General features: G+C 39.7%; 2 protein-coding genes across 2 annotated transcripts in view; one reads left to right on the top strand and one right to left on the bottom strand.

Annotated features, from left to right (window-relative positions):
- Tnks (tankyrase) overlaps positions 1-23,633 on the bottom strand; it is an 82,912-nt gene that overhangs the window by 26,325 nt on the left and 32,954 nt on the right. The gene's annotated exons all lie outside the window — the stretch shown is intronic.
- LOC140752781 (acyl-CoA Delta(11) desaturase-like) lies at positions 8,801-15,644 on the top strand. Its single transcript, XM_073087131.1, has 5 exons — positions 8,801-9,001; positions 11,168-11,398; positions 11,814-11,988; positions 14,194-14,355; positions 14,770-15,644. Exons 2-5 carry the CDS (start codon positions 11,176-11,178, stop codon positions 15,227-15,229), a joined length of 1,020 nt encoding a protein of 339 aa, XP_072943232.1. The 5' UTR covers positions 8,801-9,001; positions 11,168-11,175; the 3' UTR covers positions 15,230-15,644.

The following is a 23,633-nucleotide window of genomic DNA, read 5'->3' on the forward strand; positions in this document are numbered from 1 at the left end:
TTTACACTGCTGTTATGAGGCAGAAATAGGTGTGACGGTGGTGCCGCCGGAGTCGAACCACAAAGGGTTCAAAACACTTTCAAAACGTATACAATATAATTAAGGCATACAATATTTACGTATGTTGAAGGTGATAAAACCCGTTGTGTGGGGTCGAACACCCCATCTACTTCTGCCTAATAACAGCTGTGTTAAGCGCTGCTGTATTCTGGTTCGAAGGGTATGGTAGGGTATGGTAAGGGAGGCATATTTATCCGAAGCAGCTTAGTCCTCAAGAATACGAGTAGCAACGGATGATTTCTGTCCGACCTCGGGTAGGACTAATCTTATTTGGGGTTAATAACAAAAGTGTATTGGTGGCAGCAGTCACTTACCATCAAATAGATTGCATGCTATTTTTAAATTATAAAAAAAAAACACGCACTTAATTTTAATGACTATTAACATTACAAGCAAACAACTGTACATTATGCATAATAAGTATGTTTTCGTGTTGTATTTTAGTATAAAAAATGGCGAAACAAATACATTTTATATCATAGGTAGAAATGGTATGATTTAACCGGTGACCATGTGAAATCTACCAATACGCACTTGTCCAGCGCGGTGGACTATGGTCGTAATTTTTTTGTTTACGAGGGGGAAACCTTCAAAAGGTACCCGGTGCCGTGGGAGCGACGCAGGGTTATGTGGGATTCTTACCGCACTAAAACCCCCCCGGTGGCCTTCCTCGGCGCTGCGTAGAGGGTTCCGGGATCTCCAAAGGAACGCAACCGGAGTTCTCTTAACGCATTGCCCCGTCGGGCTCCGCCCAGATGAGCTAGACGCTCGCCACACCGTCTGGTGCGTACGACGGTATGCGACCACACATACCGCCGTCCTTCCCGGGACCGATGACCGGGCGGTTTGAGCTCCCACTCTTGCCGCCCGCAACCCCGGAAGCCCCCTTTTAGTCGCCTCTTACGACAGGCAGGGGATACCGTAGCCCTATTCTGGTCCCGGAACTACAAGGTCAATGTGAAGTCTACCAATACGCACTTGTCCAGCGCGGTGGACTATCGCCTAATGCTTCTCATTCTGAGAGAAGACCCGTGCGCAGCAGTGGGCAATGGTTTGACGACGACATAATATGCTTAAATTTTACCCGCTCTTATTTAACTTGCTCGCTTCTTCGTATTAGTCATCATCAACCCATTACTATCCCACTGTTGGGCACGGGTCTCCTCTCAGAATGAGAAGGATTAGGCCATAGTCCACCGCGCTGGCCAAGTGCGTAGTGGTAGACTTCACATACCTTTTTGAGATTTTCTTTTTATAAATCTCTCAGGTATGCAGGTTTCCTCACGATGTTTCCCTTCACCGCTTAGCAAGTGATAATTAATTTCTAATACGCACATAACTTTGAAAAATCAGAGGTGCGTGCCTGGGATTTGAACCTCGGACCCCTCGATCGAGAAGCCGAGTTTCTTAACCACTAGGCTATCGCTGCTCGTATTAGTATGTACTGACAAATTTCCCGGCGTCTTAATTCTTAATACTATTTTGAGAAAAAATAGGACAAGTGCAGGCGGCACTTACACTTAAACATACATATTCGTGTATCTAATATATAAAATTCTCGTGTCACAGTTTTCGTTGCCATACTCCTCCGAAACGGCTTGACCGATTTTGATGAAATTTTTTGTGCTTATCCGGTATCTATGAGAATCGGCCAACATCTATTTTTCATCCCCCTAAGTGATAAGGGTTGTTCACCCTTAACATTTTTTTATATGGCAACACAACGTTTGCCGGGTCAGCTAGTTGCGTATAATGATTGTTTGCTTGCGTGATGAGCGAGGTTGATTCGCACTTGGCCAATCTTTTTACAATTGGATGCAACAATAAAAGATAGAAACTTACGTCTTATGACAATTGCACTCATGTTTAGACATTATACTTGAGAAAATTCCCTTGAAAATTGGAAAATTACCCGCCAAGTGCACGATCGTATGTGAAAATTGACATCATTAACGAATAACGATGCATCTATACAAATAAATAAAATTGGAGTGTCTGTTTGTTTCGTAAAAATAACTCTTTACTTTATTAAAGTAAACAGCTATAAAATATATATGTAACGAGTAAATATTAAAATATCGTGGATATGGTTCTTATAAAAATCAGTTATTAAATTTTTTGTGTGTCTGCCTGCCTGTTTGTTTGTTTTTTACTAAATTCACACAGTTCTACAACCATGACAATATACGAAAGTATTTCTGAAGTCGGCGCTCAATATATTTCGTTGGATAACGGTGTAAACAGCGTGTCTAATATGAGCCCCGACTTCAGAAATATGTAATAAACCAACATTTATTTCAATTATTTTTTACTTTGTAGTGACATAGAAGTCGGTTGTATTTTTTTTTGTTAAATTTTTTTTTCACCCTTTTTAGTGATGACATACTAACATTTATATTAATACAATATAAAATTGTATAAACGTGATCATGAATGAAGGTAAGGTCTGAGTTTACATTGATTGGAACCGCCCGCTCGCCGCATATTGTCTTATATGTTTCAACCTAACCTAACTAAATAGTCGATGATGAACTGGCTTTGCAATTTCATTAGAACCTACACCAAATATCTTCAAACACAACTCAATTATTCCCATCGGTTGGGGAGTTACATATTTTGTCTCCGAGACACATTATCAGACCCTTAAATAGTCATTGATAAACTGGTTTTGCAATTTAATTAGAACCTACACCAAATATCTTCAAACAAAACTCAATTATACCCATCGGTTGAGGAGTTACATATTTTGTCTCCAGAACCCACTCTGATCCTCATCATATTTAAATGGGACCAACTTGTAGCAATTGTACACACACGAAATGAAAGGCATTAAAATAGGTTCATAAACGGCGAAGTTATGGCTGTTATATTTACATGGGTTCCCCTCATTTTCTCCAGAACCCATTGATGGATCCTAACCATATTTAAATGGGACCAACTTCCAGCTCGTCTCTATACAATAAAAAAAGAATTAGTAAAATCGGTCCACTAACGGCGGAGTAATTCGTGTACATACATAAAAAAAAATAGATACCGGCCGAATTGATAACCACCTCCTTTTTGAAGTCGGTTAAAAAGACATGTCAAGAAAAATAAATGACATTCATTCAATTACATTAATTATAATTCCTAAAACGTTGGGCAACATATTGTCTAAATAGTATTACTGCATCGCAGAAAAAATTCTATGTATTTTTTTAGTTTTCAAATTAATCAGGTATAACGACGGATTTGAAATGCGCTCATAGTGAAATGTACAGTACTTATACCGTCATCAACCCATTACTGTTCCAGGGCTGGGCACGGGTCTCATCTCAGAATGAGAAGGATTAGGCCTTAGTCCACCGAGCTGGCTATGTGCGTATTGGTAGACTTCACATACCCTTGAGATTTTTTTATATGAATCTCTCAGGTATGCAGATTTCCTCACGATGTTTTCCTGCACCGTTTTTAGCAAGTGATAATTAATTTCTAATACGGAACAGGAAAAGAATAGTCGACCTAACATTTGCATATTCTATAGGCTTCATAATTTCGATTGGTATGTAATTTGTCCATAAACCAGACCAGTGAAATGTTTAAGAATGTTTTTTTTATAAAACATAAGAGTAGCAGACGAGCATGCAGTCCACCTGATGGTAAGTGGCTACTGCTGCCCATGGACTTCTGTAATCAACCCTAGATAGGATTAGATATTCGTACCTGAGGTCGGCCACAGATGCGCCGCTACCCCTGAGGACTAAGCTGGAACGCCTCGAAAAAGTCTGTCTCCATTTTCACACCCTTCAAACCGGAACACAGCAGCGCCTAACACTGCTGTTATTAGGTAGAAATAGGTGTGGCGGTGGTGCCGCCGGAGTCGAACCACAAAGGGTTCTACCACCTTCAAAATGTTTTTTTAATGTAAAAAAATCATATTCTGGCCTGAATTTTTTTTAGACAAATCATTTGCAATATAATTATCGACATATTTAATTCCTCTTAAAATACTTTTCATCCATTAACCAGCTGAGTGAAGGTCGTCGTATACCGGGATCTTAGCGATCTTTAGCCATAGGTGAAACCGCGGGGCGAAACTCGTTATAACTATTACATATTGTGTATATATCACCTAATATTTTACAATATTTTTATTACTCGCTATGTTAGTATGTATGTGTCAAATATCGCAATAAAATTTTAAAGTACTTCTACATATTCAATTGAGTTTAATTATATGAAGTATCTACTTGTGTAACTTCGATCACCATTTATTTTTAAAACATATATTAGCAAACGAGCATGCAGTCCACTTGATGGTAAGTGTGGTTTGTGGTAACCCTCTGTGGTTCGACTCCGGCGGCGCCACCGCCACACCTATTTCCGTTATAACAGCAGTGTTAAGCGCTGCTGTGTTCTGGTTTAAAGATGTGGTAAGGGATACAAACTTATCCGAGGCGTTCCAGCTTAGTCCTCAAGGGTAGCGGCGCATCTGTGGCCGACCTCAGGTAGGAATATCTAATCCTATGTGGAGTTGATTACAGATGTCCATGGACGGCAGTAGCCACTTACTATCAGGTGGACTGCTTGCTCGTCTGCTACTCCTATACTATAAAAAATCCTGAGTTCGGCCACAGCTGCCTTGCTACTTGAAGACAAAGTTGGACCGCTTCGTTGGAATGCCTCCCATTCCACGTCCTTCAATTTTTAATACAAGAAAAAGGAATCATCATCAACAACCCATTGCTGTCCCACTGCTGGGCACAGGTCTTTTCTCAGAATGAGAAGGATTAGGCCATAGTCCACCGCGCTGGCCAAGTGCGTATTGGTAAACTTCACATACCTTTGAGATTTTTTTTTTTTTTATAAATCTCTCAGGTATGCAGGTTTCCTCACGATGTTTTCCTTCACCGTTCAGCAAGAGATAATTAATTTCTAATACGCACATAAATTTGAAAAGTCAGAGGTGCGTGCCTGGGATTTGAACCTCGGACCCCTCGATCGAGAGGCCGAGTTTCTTAACCATTAGGCTATCACTGCTTGCAGAAAAAGGAATAATGATCCATATTACTAAGCCACCTGACTATGCGTCTGTCAGAGGACTCACGAAACAAATATTAAAACTTAAAGGTTAAAAATAAAAGGGATACAACATATAGAATTATAGAATAGGATACATTTTTAGGGTTCCGTACCCAAAGGGTAAAAACGGAACCGTATTACTAAGACCCCGCTGTCTGTCCGTCTGTCACAGGGCTCTATCTCCTAAGCCACCTGAATTTTTTACACAGTATGCATAATGGTGGCCGCTATAACAACAATACTACAACAAATACTAAAAATAAAAAATGTTGAAAATAAATGGGGGCAGCCATACAAGAAACCGCTTTATCGCTTTATCTATTGAACCGTAATAGACAGTTCAAATTTTCACAATGCATATACTTCTTCAGTGGCTGCTTTAATAACAAATACCAAAAATAAAAATAAATATGAAAATATTGCTAGTACGGAACCCTCCACGTATGAGATCGACTCTCACTTGACCAACTATTTTAAATGTTGATTTTCCTTATTTTAAACAATAGATTGTTTAAATCTAAGTTGTTTACAACATGTGCATGTGCAAAAATCTACCATGCGACGCGTTTTATTATTGAAAGGCAGATTACGATCCAAAGTTTTTAATAAAATAAAATTTAAACATAATTATGTTAAACGAGCTTTTGCCCGCGGCTTCGCTCGCGTTTCGAAATAATATTATTAACTAAGAAGATTTATACAAACTTTCATCCCCTATTTTATCCCCTTGGGGGTAGAATTGATCAAAATCCTTTCTTAGCGGATGCCTACGTCATAACATCTACCTGCATGCCAAATTTCAGCCAGATCCGTCCAGTGGTTTGGGCTGTGCGTTGATAGATCACTATGTCAGTCAGTCACCTTTGAGTTATATATATTTAGATATTACATTTAAAAGTTTTTCGACCGAAAGCGATAACAAACCTTCGAGTTTTTGTCCTATTTTGGACCAAAACTCAAACTTATGCGCTTATGGATCATGTAGGTAGAGAATTACAGATGCACAATGTATATAACACTTATTAATTTACGTTGAAAACGTGCAGTTTGTTTTTGATATAAAAAAATATACTTAAATAAAAATGTCATTGATTAGTGCATCAGCGTGTTGAAGGCTAAGTGGCCACGAAACGCCTACAACTGACTACAGCGGAAATCAGGCTACAGACTCATGCGAGAAGTCTCGCCGAGAAATTGCGAGAACCGAGAAGGCATCTACACTCTCTATCTATACTCAGGGCCGGATTTAAGGGAAGGCAACCGGGGCGGCAGCCCCGGGGCCTCCACAAAAGAGGGGCCCCCAAAATAGAGACGTCGGATGTTTTTTTTAAATTCCGACTCGTAAAAAAAAATATCTTTTCCTTTGATATTTTTTTTCTCTGTTTTACCTTTATCTACAGTACTTTGTACTAACATAAATACTAGAAGAATCTACCTGCGTTTCACAATAAAATATTTATTGAAAAACTCAACTGAAAAAAAGGTTCATTTTATTTGGAAAATAATTTGGGGCCAGGGGCCTCCACTCCTTTGTTGCCCCAAGGCCTCTAGACCTCTAAATCCGGCCCTGCCTATACTATACTATTCTCTTTTCTCGCCCGAGAAACCCTTTGAAGCGGGCAAAATACCGACACCGATCGGAGAACAGGCGAGCGCGAGAACGAGAAGGCAAGAAAGCTATCACATTCACGCTTCTCGGGTGTTCTCGGGGGTTCTCGGCGTGAGTCTGTAGCCGGTGTAGAGTGTTCCAGAACGTAGAAGTCTCGCCGAGAAATTGCGCGAGAACCGAGAAGGCATCTACACTCTCTACCTACACTATACTATTCTCTTTTCTCGCCCGAGAAACCCTTTGAAGCGGGCAAAATACCGACACCGATCGGAGAACAGGCGAGCGCGAGAACGAGAAGGCAAGAACGCTATCACATTCACGCTTCTCGGGTGTTCTCGAGGGTTCTCGGCGTGAGTCTGTAACCGGTGTAACAGAGAGTTCCAGAACGTAGATATCGGTTCATTCGAAGGTTCGGCCAATTTCAGGCCGAAACATGACCGAAAGCGTGTTTTCGGCCGAAATCTAAACTTCGGTCGGTCACAATTAATACTTGTTACCTATGTTAGATTGTGGCTCTAGAAAAAACTAACGAGTCGTCATTTCGTAATCCCCAAAAACCCTAATCTCATTCTGGGTACCCACTCTTGCTATTTATAAAGACCTTTGAAAAAAAAATAATTTTGCAATCTTCTTGAAAACCCCTTTCATTTGTCACCTCATATCATGAGGGTGGATAAAAAATAAATAATTAGTCCTCCCTTTTGTGGCGTCCGACATTTTTACCACGCTTTTATTAGCTTGGGTTGTATCTATGTATGTCGGAATCTTTGAACTAGATTTTTACCCACTTTGAACGGGCCGATTAATTTAAATTTTGAACAATTATCAAGAACCGATGACAATTCACGATTTTAATAATTTTATCACATTCTCCTCGTCAGGAATTAGAATTAACGATAATCTTTGTGCGATTTTAGCGTGGTTAGGTATATATATATTTAGGTTTTTAGTGTTTAATCTATAATTATGGATTTAGACTGACGTCACTAAGTTAATCACACATTATCCTCTATACCAAAGGTGTATGCAAAAAATTTCAGTTCAATTCCGTGGTAGCTGATTTAAATTTCAATTGGAAAATTTGACACTCACATACTAACTAACTTAAGTTAAATAAAAGTTGAAAAAAAAATTTCAACGAAAATATAGCTCTCATATTGGACACGCTGTTTACGTCGTTATCCAACGAAATATGTATATTGAGTGCCGACTTAAGAACTATGTACTTAACTACATTTATTTAAATTATTTTTTACTTTGTAGTGACATTCCGAGCATGAGCTTCCTCCCGAGGTATTCCCGGAGCGCTATGACATGGGGCTCTTCAAAAAAGGTGCAAAAAGAGCTCTCATACAAAGCCGGCGATGCATTGGCGACTCCTCTGGTGTTGCAAATGTTAATAGGCGTCACCTGATGTACCTGATGGAAAGTAGTCAACGACTACTTTCCATCAGGTAGCACGTCTGCTTAATCGTTAGGTTAAACTATAAAAAAAGACAGAAGTCGGTTGTATTTTTTCACCCTTTTTAGTGATGACATACAACGTTTATATTAATATAAATAATATACAATAAATAAAAATACTTAATGAATAAACTTACAAACGCACTAGTCGCCCCTACGATTTTTGAAAGTTCCCCTCGATTTCTCTGGTCTGCCATCATCAAACCCTGATTTCCTTATAATGGGACCACCTTAGAAATATCTTCTTTCCAACAAAAAAAAAACATCAAATTCGGTTCATAAACAACGAAGTTATCCCCAAACAAACATAAATAACATATACACATACACAACACACACTCACACACAACACACACACACACACACACACACACACACACACACACACACACACACACACACACAGAAAAAACATATACACGGTCGAGCTGAGAGACCTCCTCCTTTTTTGAAGTCGGTTAAAAATAGGCAATAATCGCTCGTTATCGTATCGCGCGTGGTCATTAAATCGCTCGGTGTTGCTTTGGACGCGGTTTTATTCCTACATTAGGAAGATAATATAATAATAACCGAGATTCGTGTCACGCCACGCAGTAAAGACGAGGTTCTGTCAACGTCAACGTTGAACACGTTTTAACTGAAAAGTTGAAAAGTGAACATACAATCTGATATTAAAAAGCTTGTAAAGAATTAGTCATTTCAAATTTGGTAAAATCAATTCAATTTTGCTGTTTTCACTTCTTTATTGAGCTCGATTTTTGAGAAAAAACTTTTGAAAATCGTAGAAAATTTTTGGAAAAGAATACGGTAAGTTTATTTTTGTTATACGTTCGGTTGTTTGTGTTAGTCTTTAAAATTCTACGTTATCGGGTGCGACCGGGACTTGGATGGGTGACCGACGGTAGCAATTTTATCAACATGGTTGACTGAAAAACACTGGGGATAAACGCGTTCTACACTCATAGCTCCACACTAGGATTCCCTGTGTCGTGGGTGCCATGGACACACACAGAGACAAATACGCAAACACCCAGACCCAGAATCAGAAATCTAAATTCATCATTTAGAAATCTGTCTGGCCGGGGATCGAACCCGGGACCCTCTGCGCGTCAGACCGGATGATGCCCGCTCCGCCACGCGGATCGTCGCAGGTCGTAAGACTGAAAAACGTATTTTTTTTTTTATAATATAAAAGTAGCAAACGAGCCTCAGTCCACCTGATGGTAAGTGGCTACTGCCGCCCATGGACATCTGTAATCAACCTCAGATAGGATTGGATATTCCTACCTGAGGTCGGCCAGAGATGCCCCGCTACCCCTGAGGACTAAGCTGGAACGCCTCGGAAAAGTTTGTCTCCCTTACCACACCCTTCATATCGGAACACAGCAGCGCCTAATACTGCTATTATTAGGTAGAAATAGGTGTGGCGGTGGTGCCGCCGGAGTCGAACCACAAAGGGTTCTACTACCTTTTAATTACTTGTTTTTTGTATGGGAGGGGGGCCTTGATAATTTTTTTTATTATTTTAGTATTAGTTGTTAGTCATGGTAATACATACCATATGAAAGACAAACAGAGGAGGCTCAGTAATAGGGTCCCGCGTTTTACATTTTTTGTGCGGAACCCTAATAAATAAGGTTTAAGTGTCAACATATTTGTTTCAATACTTTTAAGTAGCAGTGGTAGCCTAATGGTCAAGAAACTTGACCTCTCGAATGAGGGGTCCGAGGTTCAAATCCCAGGCACACACCTCTGATTTTTCAAAGTTATGTGCGTATTAGAAGTTAATTATTACTTGTTTAATAACGGTGAAGGAAGATTTATGTCAAAAAAAATATCTCAAGGTATGTGAAGTCTACCAATACGCACTTGGCCAGCGCGGTGGACTATGGCCTAATCCTTCTCATTCTGAGAGGAGACCCGTACACAGCAGTGGGACAGTAATGGGTTGATGAAGACGACTTTTAAATATGTAATTACCATGTCTTTAGTTTTCTATTAAATTGTATTGTTTGTTTTCAAACTGTTTATCGCATAAAAGTAGTTAAAATAGTAAACAGGTACTTTGTATAATATATTCTAGGTAAAAGCATAAATTAATTTACGATGAAAATTAATTAACTTTAGCAAGTAATTATCTATTTATTATGTGTTATTTTGAGCGGATTTACTATTTATTATACTATACTATTACTATGTATTTTACTATTTGAAGGTGGTAGAACTCTATGTGGCTCGACTTCGAAGGCCAGTGTAGTAGGTACTATCTACGCCGCTACTTTTTTTTTGTTTACGAGGGGGAAACCTTCAAAAGGTACCCGGTGCCGTGGGAGCGACGTAGGGTTACGTGGGATTCTTACCGCACTAAAACCCCCCCGGTGCTCCGGGATCCCCAAAGGAACACAACCGGAGTCCTCTTAGCGCGTTGCCCCGACGGGCTCCGTCCAGGTGAGTTTGACGCTCGCCACACCGTCTGGTGCGTACGACGGTATGCGACCACACATACCGCCGTCCTTCCCAGGGCCGCTGACCGGGCGGTTCGAGCTCTTGCCACCCGCGACCCCAGAAGCCCCCTTTTAGTCGCCTTTTACGACAGGCAGGGGATACCGTAGCCCTATTCTGATCCCGAAACTACAGGGACATCTACGCCGCTATCCCTAAGGACTAAGCTGGAAATGATTTTTATTTATAATATAAGAGTAGCAGACGAGCGTGCAGTCCACCTGATGATAAGTGGCTACTGCCGCCCATGGACATCTGTAATCCACCCCAGATAAGATTAGATTCCTACCTGCGGTCGGCCACAGATGCGCCGCTACCCCTGAGGACTAAGCTGAAATGCCTCGAAAAAGTATATGTAAGGAACACAGCAGCACTTAACACTATTGTTATTAGGTAGGCATAGGTGTTGCGGTGGTACCGGCATCAAACCACAGAGAGTTCTACCACCTTCAAAGTTAACTGTTAATCCAGGTGTAGCGATGGCACCGAACATCAAGGCGAGTGCTGCGGACACCAAAGCGCTCGAGGACTTGGAGATCGAGGACGAGGGTCAGCTGGAGAAGCTGGTAGCGCCACAAGCAGGGCCGAGGAAGTACCACATCATATACACGAACATCATCACATTCGCGTACGGGCACCTCGCGGCGATCTATGGCTTCTACCTCTGCTTCACCAGCGCGATGTGGTCTACCATATTCTTTAGTAAGTACATTTATATCTATATAATTACTTTAATGTAACACGTAAAAGCGGGGCACCTACGATGGGGCCTCCACAAGGGGCCCTCAAAATGGAGAAAAAATATCCAAATTTCGACGGATCAACAACGTTTACTTCCAAACATACCTTTAATTCGGAAAATAATTAAAAGATCTCCGCTGCTTAATTGCCCAGGGCCCCCAGACGTACAAATCTACCCGTTATGTAAGGAGACAATGTTTCAATCAACTTTTTTGTAGTCATTATTTTGGTTGTGTTAGGTCTTCAGACCAGAACACAGCGGCGCTTAATACTGCTGTTTTTAAGCAAAAATATTTGTGGTGGTGGGGCCTCTTTAGTCGAACCACAAAGGACTCTACAACCTTCGAAATTACGAAAGATTGACTTATTTTCACAGATTGGGCCCTATTCGTGCTAGCAGCGATAGGTGTGACGGCGGGTGCCCATCGCCTCTGGACGCACCGAGCTTACAAGGCCAAGATGCCGCTGCAGATCATCCTCATGGTGATGAACTCGCTCGCCTTCCAGAACTCCGCTATCACTTGGATAAGGGACCATCGGATGCATCACAGGTTTGTTATACGTTTTCTTATTTTACCTGATTGTGGAGGTAATATTTTTGGATGTATGTATGAGCCCTTCCCTATCACGCCCTGCAGCCCAAACGGATTGACGGATTTTCACATATGAGATGTCGTTAGATACAACTAAACTGTGGAAGTAACATAGGCTATAATTTTAAGCAGTCGAGTTTTTTATTTATAATATTTCTGAAAGTCCCTAATGGTGCGTAAGAGCCAATTGCGAATTAGTAGTGCTATTCAGAAGCGGCGGACAGGCGGGACTACCGCTTGGGGCCTCCATAAGAGAGGGGCCCCAACAAAAGAGATAAAAAACATGCGAATTTCAATTAGCAACTTAAGTTGTTTATCAAACGGTTTTTTTTTAATTTTATACTAACAAAAAATACTTGTGTTTAAATAATTATTGCATTATATATTTAATTATAGGGGCCCCCAAACGTCGAAACCTTCTTTGGTACAAAATAATATGCCTTTTATGGTATTATCATGTACACTTTATTTTTGTGTTATCTGCACTTCATTTTAATGTTCTTCTTATTATACTTATTTAATATGTTGATTCTTTTTTTTGTTTGGGGTTTGTTAAATTGTTTGTGGCTGTTTTAATTCTGACCTTGTCGCTAAATTTGACTTTAAACGTGTTAATGCATTACGGATGTAATTATTTTTGAGTGCATAATGACGACAGTACGATGTACCTCCTTTAAATAATAAATCGTGAATTATTCAAATGGGCCCTTCAGGGCCATATCCGAAACTATAGGGATTACCGATAATGCTGAAAGGAGTTACGAGGCCGATTTTGATAAAAACTAAAACTGCATCATTATATTTTTTGAATATCTTTTTCCATAGCCGGGAATCGAATGAGTTAATTTTGAAAAAATACCACATCCTGCATTATTCCATTATCTAATAACTCAAAATGAACTCATTCTATTCCCGGCTATTTTATTTTTCTGATCAAAATTCGGCCTCATAATTTCTTTCAGTATTTTTCGCTAATCCTTATAGTTTCGGATTTAGCCCTGAAGGCCCATTTGAAAAATTCACAGGGTGAATTTTTCAATATTCATGTTTATAACAAACATATGACATGGGAGCAAAAAAGGTGCAAAAAGAGCTCTCCTCTAAAACCGGCGATGCATTGACAACTCCTCTAGTGATGCAAATGTCCATACGCGGCCCGTCAGTAGCCCCATAAGTAGCCCGTCCTTATCGTTAGGTAAAATATAAAAAAAAATTCAAGTCAAGTGACACAGATGCAACGTAGAACAATACATACTTAGATTTGGACAAAAAAACTAATTGATCTATTAACAGATGCGTGTTAGATTGCCACAAAAGACTGGGCAAAGGTCAAAAACTAAAAACACTGATGATTTCGACATAAAACATAATAGACAAAAATTGGCGGTAGTTGTGAATGATATCAATCTATCCAATGTTTTGCCTACGAGAGATGAATGTTTGACAGTTTCTGCCCAGTAGAAATTGTTAAATTTGAATCTTTTTTCTTCGAATTTCTTCTGAAATGGGAAATTCAGCCCGCATTTAAATCACCAAGTTTTAGATCGTTTTTGAACAGGAATGGTTCGATCCGGACGATGTCTCCCCCACACCTACTCGTATTTCTGGCGTAAATCACTTCTTGCGCTTCGACGGGAGGGTGGAGAGATCGACTTAATAAAATATGGAGAACCATCTAACTCCATACAAGTGTCAACGCGTGATACAAAAATACAATACAAAATTCTTTATTTGTAGAATAAGGTGTATACATGGTGTTATAGCCAAGAATTTTCGCTCATTCTGCCATAAATGGCGTACAAATATAATTTTAAGTCGCATTTTATAAGTTCAAATTATTAAATTGTAGATAGTAGATACTAATTTCCAATATTATTAAAACGTTAATAACATATAATGTCAATAACAATAAAATGTCACATAAAGTTAAAAATGAAAAAATGGACTATCTATATATGACGGTTTCTTATATAAAGCGGTAATTGCCGAAATGTCCCCATTTATTTCCAACGTATTTTTATTTTTATGCATACACCGTAAAAATATCAAGTGTTTATTGAGCTTTAGAAAATAGATCTCCGTGACGCACTGACAGCGGGGGCTTAGCATTAGGATTATTACCCTTGGGTACGGAACCCTAAAAATCATTGTCTAAATTTCCAGATACAGCGACACCGACGCGGACCCGCACAACGCGACCCGCGGCTTCTTCTACTCGCACGTCGGCTGGCTGCTCGTCAAGAAGCACCCGGAGGTGCACAGACGGGGGAAGTTCCTCGACATGTCCGACATTTACGCGAACCCCGTGCTCAGATTCCAGAAGAAGTCAGTATAGAATAGAGTAGAATATAATATAATACTCTTTTATATTTGAGCCTAACCTAACGTGTTACCTGATGGTCAAAAGTTAAATAATGATGATTATGAGAATGATACAATACAGTTTTATGGTAAAATTTGGATTGAAACTACAGCTAGATAGACATCTAATCGACAAATTTTGAAAATAAATATCTATTATCTGTTCTTACTCGGCTGTAGAGAGTAATATTTTTCAAACGTATGTATGTACGAGTATGTCTCTATAGCCCAAACGGCTTCATGGATTATATTATATGAGATCTCGTTGGATTCATCTCATTTGTGGGAGTAACATAGGTTACCATTTTGAACATAGATTTTTGTTTCATAATAATTACTATATGTATGTTAATACATAACCACGTTTTTATTTCTCAGATACGCGATACCTTTCATCGGTTGCGTTTGCTTCTTCCTACCCACCATCATCCCCATTTACTTCTGGGGGGAGACGCTCAACAACGCCTGGCACGTCGTCATGTTCCGATACGTCATGAACCTCCACATCACGTTCATGGTGAACAGCGTCGCCCACCTCTTCGGGACCAAGCCTTACGACAAGAACATCAGCCCAGTCCAAAGCCTAATCGTCTCCTTCGCTGCTTTCGGCGAGGGCTTCCACAACTACCACCACGTGTACCCGTGGGACTACCGGACGGCTGAGCTGGGGAACAATTGGCTGAACCTCAGTACCAAGTTTATAGACTTTTTCGCGTGGATCGGATGGGCGTACGACCTGAAGACGGTGCCGGTGGAGGTGGCGATGGCTCGGGCGTTACGCACTGGTGATGGTACCAACAAGTGGGGTTGGGGCAATAAGATCAGTGATGATCGTTAACCGGGCGAAAACAGAAGTTACAAACAGTGACGTAGAACCTCAAAATCAAGATAACAAGACACTTTAGATAGGTTTGGTAGAGGTAGAAGAATGAATTGTTTAATGCTGTGAAATATAGATGAATGTAATAAAAAAATCTCATATAAAAATGTGATTATAATTATCAAAATTGGTAGAATATAGCGCTATGTAGTGGGGAGTAGAACAATGTATTAAACAATAGAATGATTAGAATTAACTATTACGGTGTGGCAACATCCCGCTACTCGCCAAGAGATGGCGCTACACGTACTATGAATCACGCTATCGAAGATTTCTCAACATCTTGCATATACACAAGCTCCGAACTGAGACTGTCGGAGCGCGGCCGCTCACCGGGCATGATCACCTAGCCCACAGGGAGATCTCCCTTTGCCAAAATGGTATGTATAAAAAACAAAACAAACTATATTTTAAGCTTTAAAAGAAGGACAAAAGGACATATTTTATAATTTCCTTTGATTTCATGTATTTCTTAATTATGCAACTAGCTTCTCTAATATTGTGAAGTATTATATACTGTGTTGTATTCAAAGTTATATAAATATTGCATTATTATTGTGTTTACGTTTATATTTATTACAAATAAATAAATATTTTAATAATATAACTGAAATCACAATATTTATAAGTTATTTATAACTAAAATACACAGTTATAGTTATCGCCAAACTGCTCGACCGCTCTGAAGTTGTTGCGAGCAGGTGTAGTAATACAATATGCTATGGCGACGCGATTCATTTCTATATTCAGAGCGGACTAGCAGTTTTACGCGGACTATACCTATTATATTATTTACAAAAACCAAATAATTTTAATTTATATTATAATTATATGTACATTGCATGTATATATAAACACGTTACATTGTTGTTCTTGTAGATTCTAATATCAACGCGTACTATGAATCAGTGTTTTACAAAGTTTAGGACGGGACCCCCTGGGGGAAGCCAAGCCTCTATAAGGAATAAAATCCGATTAAAAAATAAAAAGTACACAATGACACAGGACACTTTGACAACAAAAACGTAATTAAATATTTACTTCATTATGTAAATAAATAAAATTGGTGTTAAACTTGTTCATATTAAGAGTACCTATACCATTGTTACAACCACATCACACTTACTCAGGTAAATATCACATAATCTTCCGTTCATCTTCAACCCATCACTGTCCCACTGCTGGGCACGGGTCTCCTCTGACAATGAGAAGGATTAGGCCATAGTCCACCGCGCTGGCCAAGTGCGTATTGCTAGACTTCACATACCGTTGAGTTTTTTTTTTATAAATCTCTCAGGTATGCAGGTTTCCTCACGATGTTTTCCTTCACATTTTAAGCAAGTGATAATTAATTTCTAATACGCACATAAATTTGAAAATCAGAGGTGCGCCTGGGATTTGAACCTCGGACCCCTCGATCGAGAGGCCGCGATTCTTAACCACTAAGCTATCACTGCTTTTTAATCTTCCGTTATTGATATCAAATCAATTTTTTAATTCAAAACAGGTCCTTTACAGAGCATTTTTTAAATGTCAATAAAACTACCACCACTTCACAAGGTGTTTCGTGATGGAGAGGAAGCGGCGAAAGAAACTCCATAACAGACATCTTTTTAAAAAAATAAATGTTCTATACAATGGCAAACTTAACCTAATGGTACACATATGGGACTGGACCTACTTCAGACTAAAACGTTAATTTACCTCACTTATTAAATACCGTCTCTATGTTTATACTATTTATTTATTTATTTTATTGATCTAATTAGAACGGCCGAGGCCACTTACACTAACTAGACAGATCTAACATACAGACAACTCACAGAACTCCAAGCATACAGACATGATCAGCTTCCAGTCATCAGCAAGCACATCACAGTTCGGATAATGATCCATGAGCGCGTTTAATGTCGCAAGTGTGCGCGGAACAGGTGATTTAGCGCGCGACACAGTGCGGGAAGGCGGAACCTCAAATAACTTGTGCTTTCGGCTTCGTTGATAATTGTCTGGGGCGGTGGTGCCGCCAGAGTCGAACCACAAAAGGTTCTACCACCTTCAAAGGCTTCAGGTAGAACCCCTGTTCCACATAGAATTGGTTACCGATGCTACTGAATTGTTAATATGAACTGTCATCAGATATTTAATTACTAGAAATAATAGTTTCTTTGGAATTGCGTATGATTTTATTACTAATTCATAATTCAAACACGAAATCGATTTTTTGCCATGAAAAGTAATTCCACACCACTATTTTGCATTTAACAATAATATAGGCGTTGTTGACGGATTTAACCATATGAGGTGTCGTTGGATTCGTCTAAACTGTAAGAGAGTTTGTCCACTGCGACTGATATCGGCGGTTTTTTTTGTTCCAGCTGTCACTCGTGTTACGGCAATGTATGGACAAGTTTCAATGTGTTTTACATTGCCGGCACATCGGCCCGTCAAAAACTCGGTGCCGATCTAGCGGTCACGCCGATCTACTCGGAATATCGGCGGCCGGGATGACGGTGCTCGGGTGACGGACGCGCGGTGGACAAGCTGCTATAGTAAATGTATGTAAGCTACTTCGGCGCCGTCATTAATTATCGGTATCGTCTCGGTATCGGTGGTCGGTGGACAAACAGGGTAACATGAGCAATTTTTTAAGCACTCGGGTTTTTTAGTTTTAAAATATTTTACAGTTAGTAGTGTTTTTGTAAATAATAATTTTTAATTAATTTCATTTACATAGTTATAATTGCATTATAACTAAAAGCGATTGCTTATATTGTTAATTAATTAATACGTTAAGTAAGTTTTTTAAATTACCATAAATTGCATACCCTTTACTATATTGTACAGGAGGTCCCGAAATAAATAATTTTCTAACCCTGAGTAGGTCACACTCAGGCCTTTTAGAATACTGTATTTAACTTTCATTTTAATAAAGAAATCGTTATAGTTTTTGAGTTATTTGCGTTTTAGTTTGCAATTTTTAGGGAAAATATTACTAGAAAATCTTACAAAGAAAATTGTACGATATTTATCATATTTCTCGAAAAATATATTTTTTTTAAAAAGCAATTTAATTTAAAAGCAGTGATAGCCTAATGGTTAAAAAACTCCTACTCTCGATCGAGCGGTCCGAGGTTCAAATCCCAGGCACGCACCTCTGATTTTTCAAAGTTACGTGCGTATTATAAATTAATTATCACTTGCTAAACGGTGAAGGAAAACATTGTGAGGAAACCTGCATATCTGAGAGATTAATAAAAAAACAAATCTCAGAGGTTTGTGAAGTCTACCAATATGCACTTGGCAAGCGCGGTGGACTACGGCCTAATGCTTTTGATTATGACAGGAGACCCGTGCCCAGTAGTGGGACAGTAAATGGGTTGTTGATGATTGATGATGATGATATTTTTTAAAACAATGGCAATGATCTGGCCTGTTTTATAAAAATATATATTCCTATTTTGTTTATACAAAGTATTATTAAGGTTGTAGCAGACGAGCACGCAGTCCTAATGGTAAGCCCATGATCATCTGTAATTACAAGATAAGATTAGATTCCTAGAAGAGGTCGGCCACTGACCCTACTCCCCCTGAGGACTAGTCTGGAATGCCTCGAAAACGTATGTCATCCTTACAGCACTTCAAACCAGAACACAGCAGAGCTTAACACTGCTGTTATAAAAGAAATAGGTGTGGCGGTGGTCAGTGGTGGACTAAGGTCGTCGGAGACCCAGGGCGGAAGGTTGAATGGAGGCTTCCAGTGCAAGTTCGACTGTGATTCGGTGACCTTTCTTTTTCGCTGACTGATACTCTAGATTGTTTGATTCTGACGACCTTTTTTTAGCAACTGTGTTTGAAGACCCCCTAGGATCGGAGGCCCGGGGCGGACCGCCCCTTCCGCCCCCCCCCCCCCCCCCCACTTAAGCCGCTAGAGGCGATGCCGGAGTCGAACCACAGAGGGTTTTTTCTACCTTCAAATTTCACTTCACTTCTTTCAGGACATCCTGTATACATGTCACTTAAGAACAAAATGCAACTGTTGTTATATAAAACAACCAGCAGGTATACAACCCCGCCTGCGTCACACATACGTATTTATTTATTTACTTATTTATTTATTCTTTATTGTAAACCTAGGGATCATAGGGCGTACCCAACGCCTATTGGTATTCTCTACTAGTCAGCCCTCGGTAATGGTGACTAGCTGAGGTAAGTTCTACCACGCTTTTATTAGCTTGACCTAAATGTATGTATTTTTTTATAACATAGGAGTAGCAGACGAGCATGCAGTCCACCCGATGGTAAGTGGCTACTGCCGCCCTTGGACATTTGTAATCAACCCTAGATAGGATTAGATATTCCTACCTGAGGTCAGCCACAGATGCGCCGCTACCCCTGAGGTCTAAGCTGGAACGCCTCAGAAAAGTCTTTCTCCCTTACTACACCCTTCAAACCGGAACACAGCAGCGCCTAACACTGCTGTTATTAGGTAGAAATAGGTGTGGCGGTGGTGCCGCCGGAGTCGAACCACAAAGGGTTCTACCACCTTCTACGTATGTATTAACGGAATCTTTGAACTCAAATTTACCCACTTTGAACAGTCCGATTAATTTAAACTCCCACTGATACTAAATTTCTAATACGCACATAACTTTGAAACAAATTTGAACATCGGACCCTTCGATGCAGAGTTTCTTAACCACTATCCCCTGCCGGTCGTAAGAGGCGACTAAAAGGGGTTTCCGGGGTTGCGGGCGGCAAGAGTGGGAGCTCGAACCGTCCAGCAAGCGACCCCGGGAAGGACAGCGGTTTGTGTGGTCGTATATCGCTGTAATCACCAGGGGATGTGAGAGCGTAAATTACTTTGCTTCCCCAGGGCAGAGCCCGATAGGGGCATCGCGTTAGGAGGACTCCGGTTGTGTTCTATTGGAGATCCCGGAGTTCTCCACCAAACGTCGAGGACGGCCACCGGGGGAGTTTTAGTGCGGTAAAAATCCCACATAACCGCGGCTCCCACGGCCTCGGGTACCTTTTGAAGGTTTCCCCCTCGTCAACAAAAAAAGTCTATCACTGCATTTTTGTTTTATTACTGTCATGTTATTATTATATTTTATTATTCTTATACATTTTTTTCATTTGTACAGTCAATTATAAGTTTTTTTTCCGTAAATTTTAAAACGCGCATTTCATTTTCGGTAATGCTTTGCATAGTGTCATTTTTGAAGACAATAATTTACAAAACTAATGGTCTCTTTAATAACCCAAATCAATATTACAATCCACTAGCAGCGCCCGCGGCTTCGCCCGCGTTTTAAAATAACGTCGAAGAATACCAGTCTCCTATACTTTTATTAATTATATGTAAAAATAATGGCATTTTAAAAAAAATGAAAAAGAGAATAATTATTATTAAAATTAAAAAAGACAAACCCACTGAGTTTCTTACCGGATCTTCTCAGTAGAGGTCGCGTTCCGATTCGGTAGTAGTTTAAGAAAATATTGTACCTGACAATTTGTAAGTGCCGCCGTTGGCCTATACAAATAAATATATTTCATTTCATTTCATTTCATTTCATACGGCGACCCCCATTTATTTTCAACTTATTTTTTATTGTTAGTATTTGTTTTTTAAGCGGCCACACTTATACATACTATAAAAAATTCAAGTGTCCATCTATTACGATTCAGGAGGGAGAGCCCTGTGACAGACGGACAAAGGGACAGACAGACAGCAGTCTTAATAATAAGGTTCTGTTATTACCTTTTGGGTATATAACTAAAAAATAACATGACATACATATAACTTTTTTTGGGCGGTAGGTGTAAAAAAAGTGACACAGTGTTCTTAAAATCAATATTTAAATTTATTAGTATTTCTCTGTTTAAAGTATCTATTCTTAGTAATAATTAAAGTTTATAGTACTGGAAAGACTTACAAGTGTTAGTGACTCATTTGATGCTGCATAACTAAAGTTGCACTGCACTGTCCTGTCAACCTCACTATCACACCACTGCACTACTGGTTTTTGGTTGTTTGTCGAGTGTAATTTGGACGAAAATGGCAAATTACAACGCAGTTATGGAGACCCAACAAGCTCTTGAGGCCAACCTGATGCAAAAATTCGCAGATCTTGAGTCTCAGCTGAAGGCATCAGCCCCTCGTAGTGGCATAACATTGCATCGCCTGCAGGAAGAGATCTCGGATTTTAAGTCCCACGTCTGGAGTATCCTCAACCTTCTTCGACATCAAATTGGCGAGATTGCGAGAACTGTTGAAGTTGGTGAGATGAGGCATCGCAGAAAATATCTCCTCGTCAGCGGTGTCTCCGAGGATATTGAAGAAAGTCTGCCGGAGTTCATAGCCAAGCTCTTCCAAGATAAGCTTGGTGTATGTGGCTTTACAAGCAACAAGTTTAAGGGATGTCATCGGCTCGGTACAGTCAGCGATGGCAAATGTCGGCCAGTCCTTGTGCGCTTTGCAGACTCTGCGGATAGGTCTTCCGTGTGGAGGAAGAAAACGGCGTTTAAAGGGACTCCGTTTGTGCTGTCTGAGTTCCTAACTCGACAGCGCCAGTCGTTGTTTATCCAAGCTCGTCAACGTTTTGGTATGCGGAATTGTTGGACGGCGGATGGGAATATCATAGTCAAATTACCGGACGGCTCTAAGCGGCGAGTATATATGGAGGAAGATCTTAAAGCCATCCCGTTGGCCGAAAAGCCGGCTGACAGCAACCAGCCTTGCACTCGTTCACCGTCCCCTGTGCCTACCGCTCACTCGGATCAGCATGTAAAATCGAAACGTGCAGCAAGGTATAAGAAATGATAACATTAACATCATTATCATTTTCATGCATACGATTTCTTTAGTGTTCTTCAAGTTATTTGCTTTACCCTGTTATTACTTATCACTATTTTCATTCTGTTGCTTAACTTGAGGGTACTAATATTGTTAGTTATTTGTAGCGAAACCGCTAGACGAAGACGACAAATACTTTTGTTTCTTGTCTTATATTAGTTATAAAATTGTTTTGTATTTAACCAATTTGTCTGACTGACGTTGATGTCATAAAAGACAACTGTCATTTTGATGGTAATTTGTCAAAATCGATGTTGCCAGTCCCGTACTTATACACGTAAATGGTAGTTTTTCGGTAACATTTATTTTTATAAAATATGTGATGTCATTCTTTTTCTTCTTTTTTAATTATCATTATTTTGCCTAACATATTTGTTTCAAAATTCTGCTTGCATTACTAAATGCAGTTTACTGTGTTCGCTGTCATGTGCTAGTTTTGGATGGTAGACATTTAAATAAGTTTTGTTAAAATCCTTAATATATTACCGTTTTTTTGTTTGTTTGTTGTGTCTATGTTATAAGTTTTGTAAGTTGACGTCTAGTAGTTTTATCAATTTTTTTTGTATTATAATTATAATATACGCATTTCTTTGTTATTATCCATTATCCCCTCTCACTGGCGGGACGTGCAGATTTGTTGTAGTGTTATAAATATATATAAAAATCATATCTTGTACTAATTATCTATTATTACTATATTATATATTTATATTTGTTTTATTCCATATAAAAAATAATTATTATGTCTGATAATGAATCGTTTTACTCAGCTTGTAATGAAAGTGTTACATCCCAGTCGAGTGATGATTCATTTTGTGATCCTTTAACCCTTGGCAGACTTGTAGATTCAACACTATGTCACTTTAACTCTTCCTTCAATGTTTGCCATTTAAATGCACAAAGCATTCCTTCGCACTACACAGAGCTCCTTGACACCTTTTCTTTAAACTCTCCTATTCACGCAATCCTAATTTCTGAAAGCTGGCTTAAACCATCGCTCGAGTCAGTGTCTTACAGTCTTCCAGGTTATGTGTTGATAAGAAATGACCGCATTGGTAAGGGCGGTGGGGGAGTGGCTATATATTTGCGCAGTAACATTCCTTATAACATACTTGCCTTATCTCCTTCCCCCTATTCTGCGTCCTGTGAGTTTATTTTTGTTGAGGCTAAGGTTGGGAGTTCTAAGGTTGTTCTTGGGGTCGTTTACTGTCCGCCTTCTACCGATTACTTCTCTAGCCTCGAGAATGTCTTAGAATCATTTGGTTCCGAGTGCACACACCACATAATCATGGGCGATTTTAATACTGACGTTCACAACACCTCTCCCCGTTCTGTAAAACTTGTCAAAATGTTTGAATCTGTCAATTTATCTCTTTTACCTTCCCTTCCCACACATCACAATATTAATTCTATCGACACTTGTTTGGACTTAATTTTTGTGTCGTTGCCAGACAGGGCCCTTGCTCACGGACAGATCGAGGCTCCTGGGTTTTCAAGGCATGATTTACT

The sequence above is a fragment of the Epargyreus clarus genome, unplaced genomic scaffold, assembly GCF_041222505.1.
Source record: "Epargyreus clarus isolate Ecla_fem2 unplaced genomic scaffold, WU_Ecla_fem_2.2 ptg000025l, whole genome shotgun sequence".
Taxonomy (NCBI): Eukaryota; Metazoa; Arthropoda; class Insecta; order Lepidoptera; family Hesperiidae; genus Epargyreus; species Epargyreus clarus.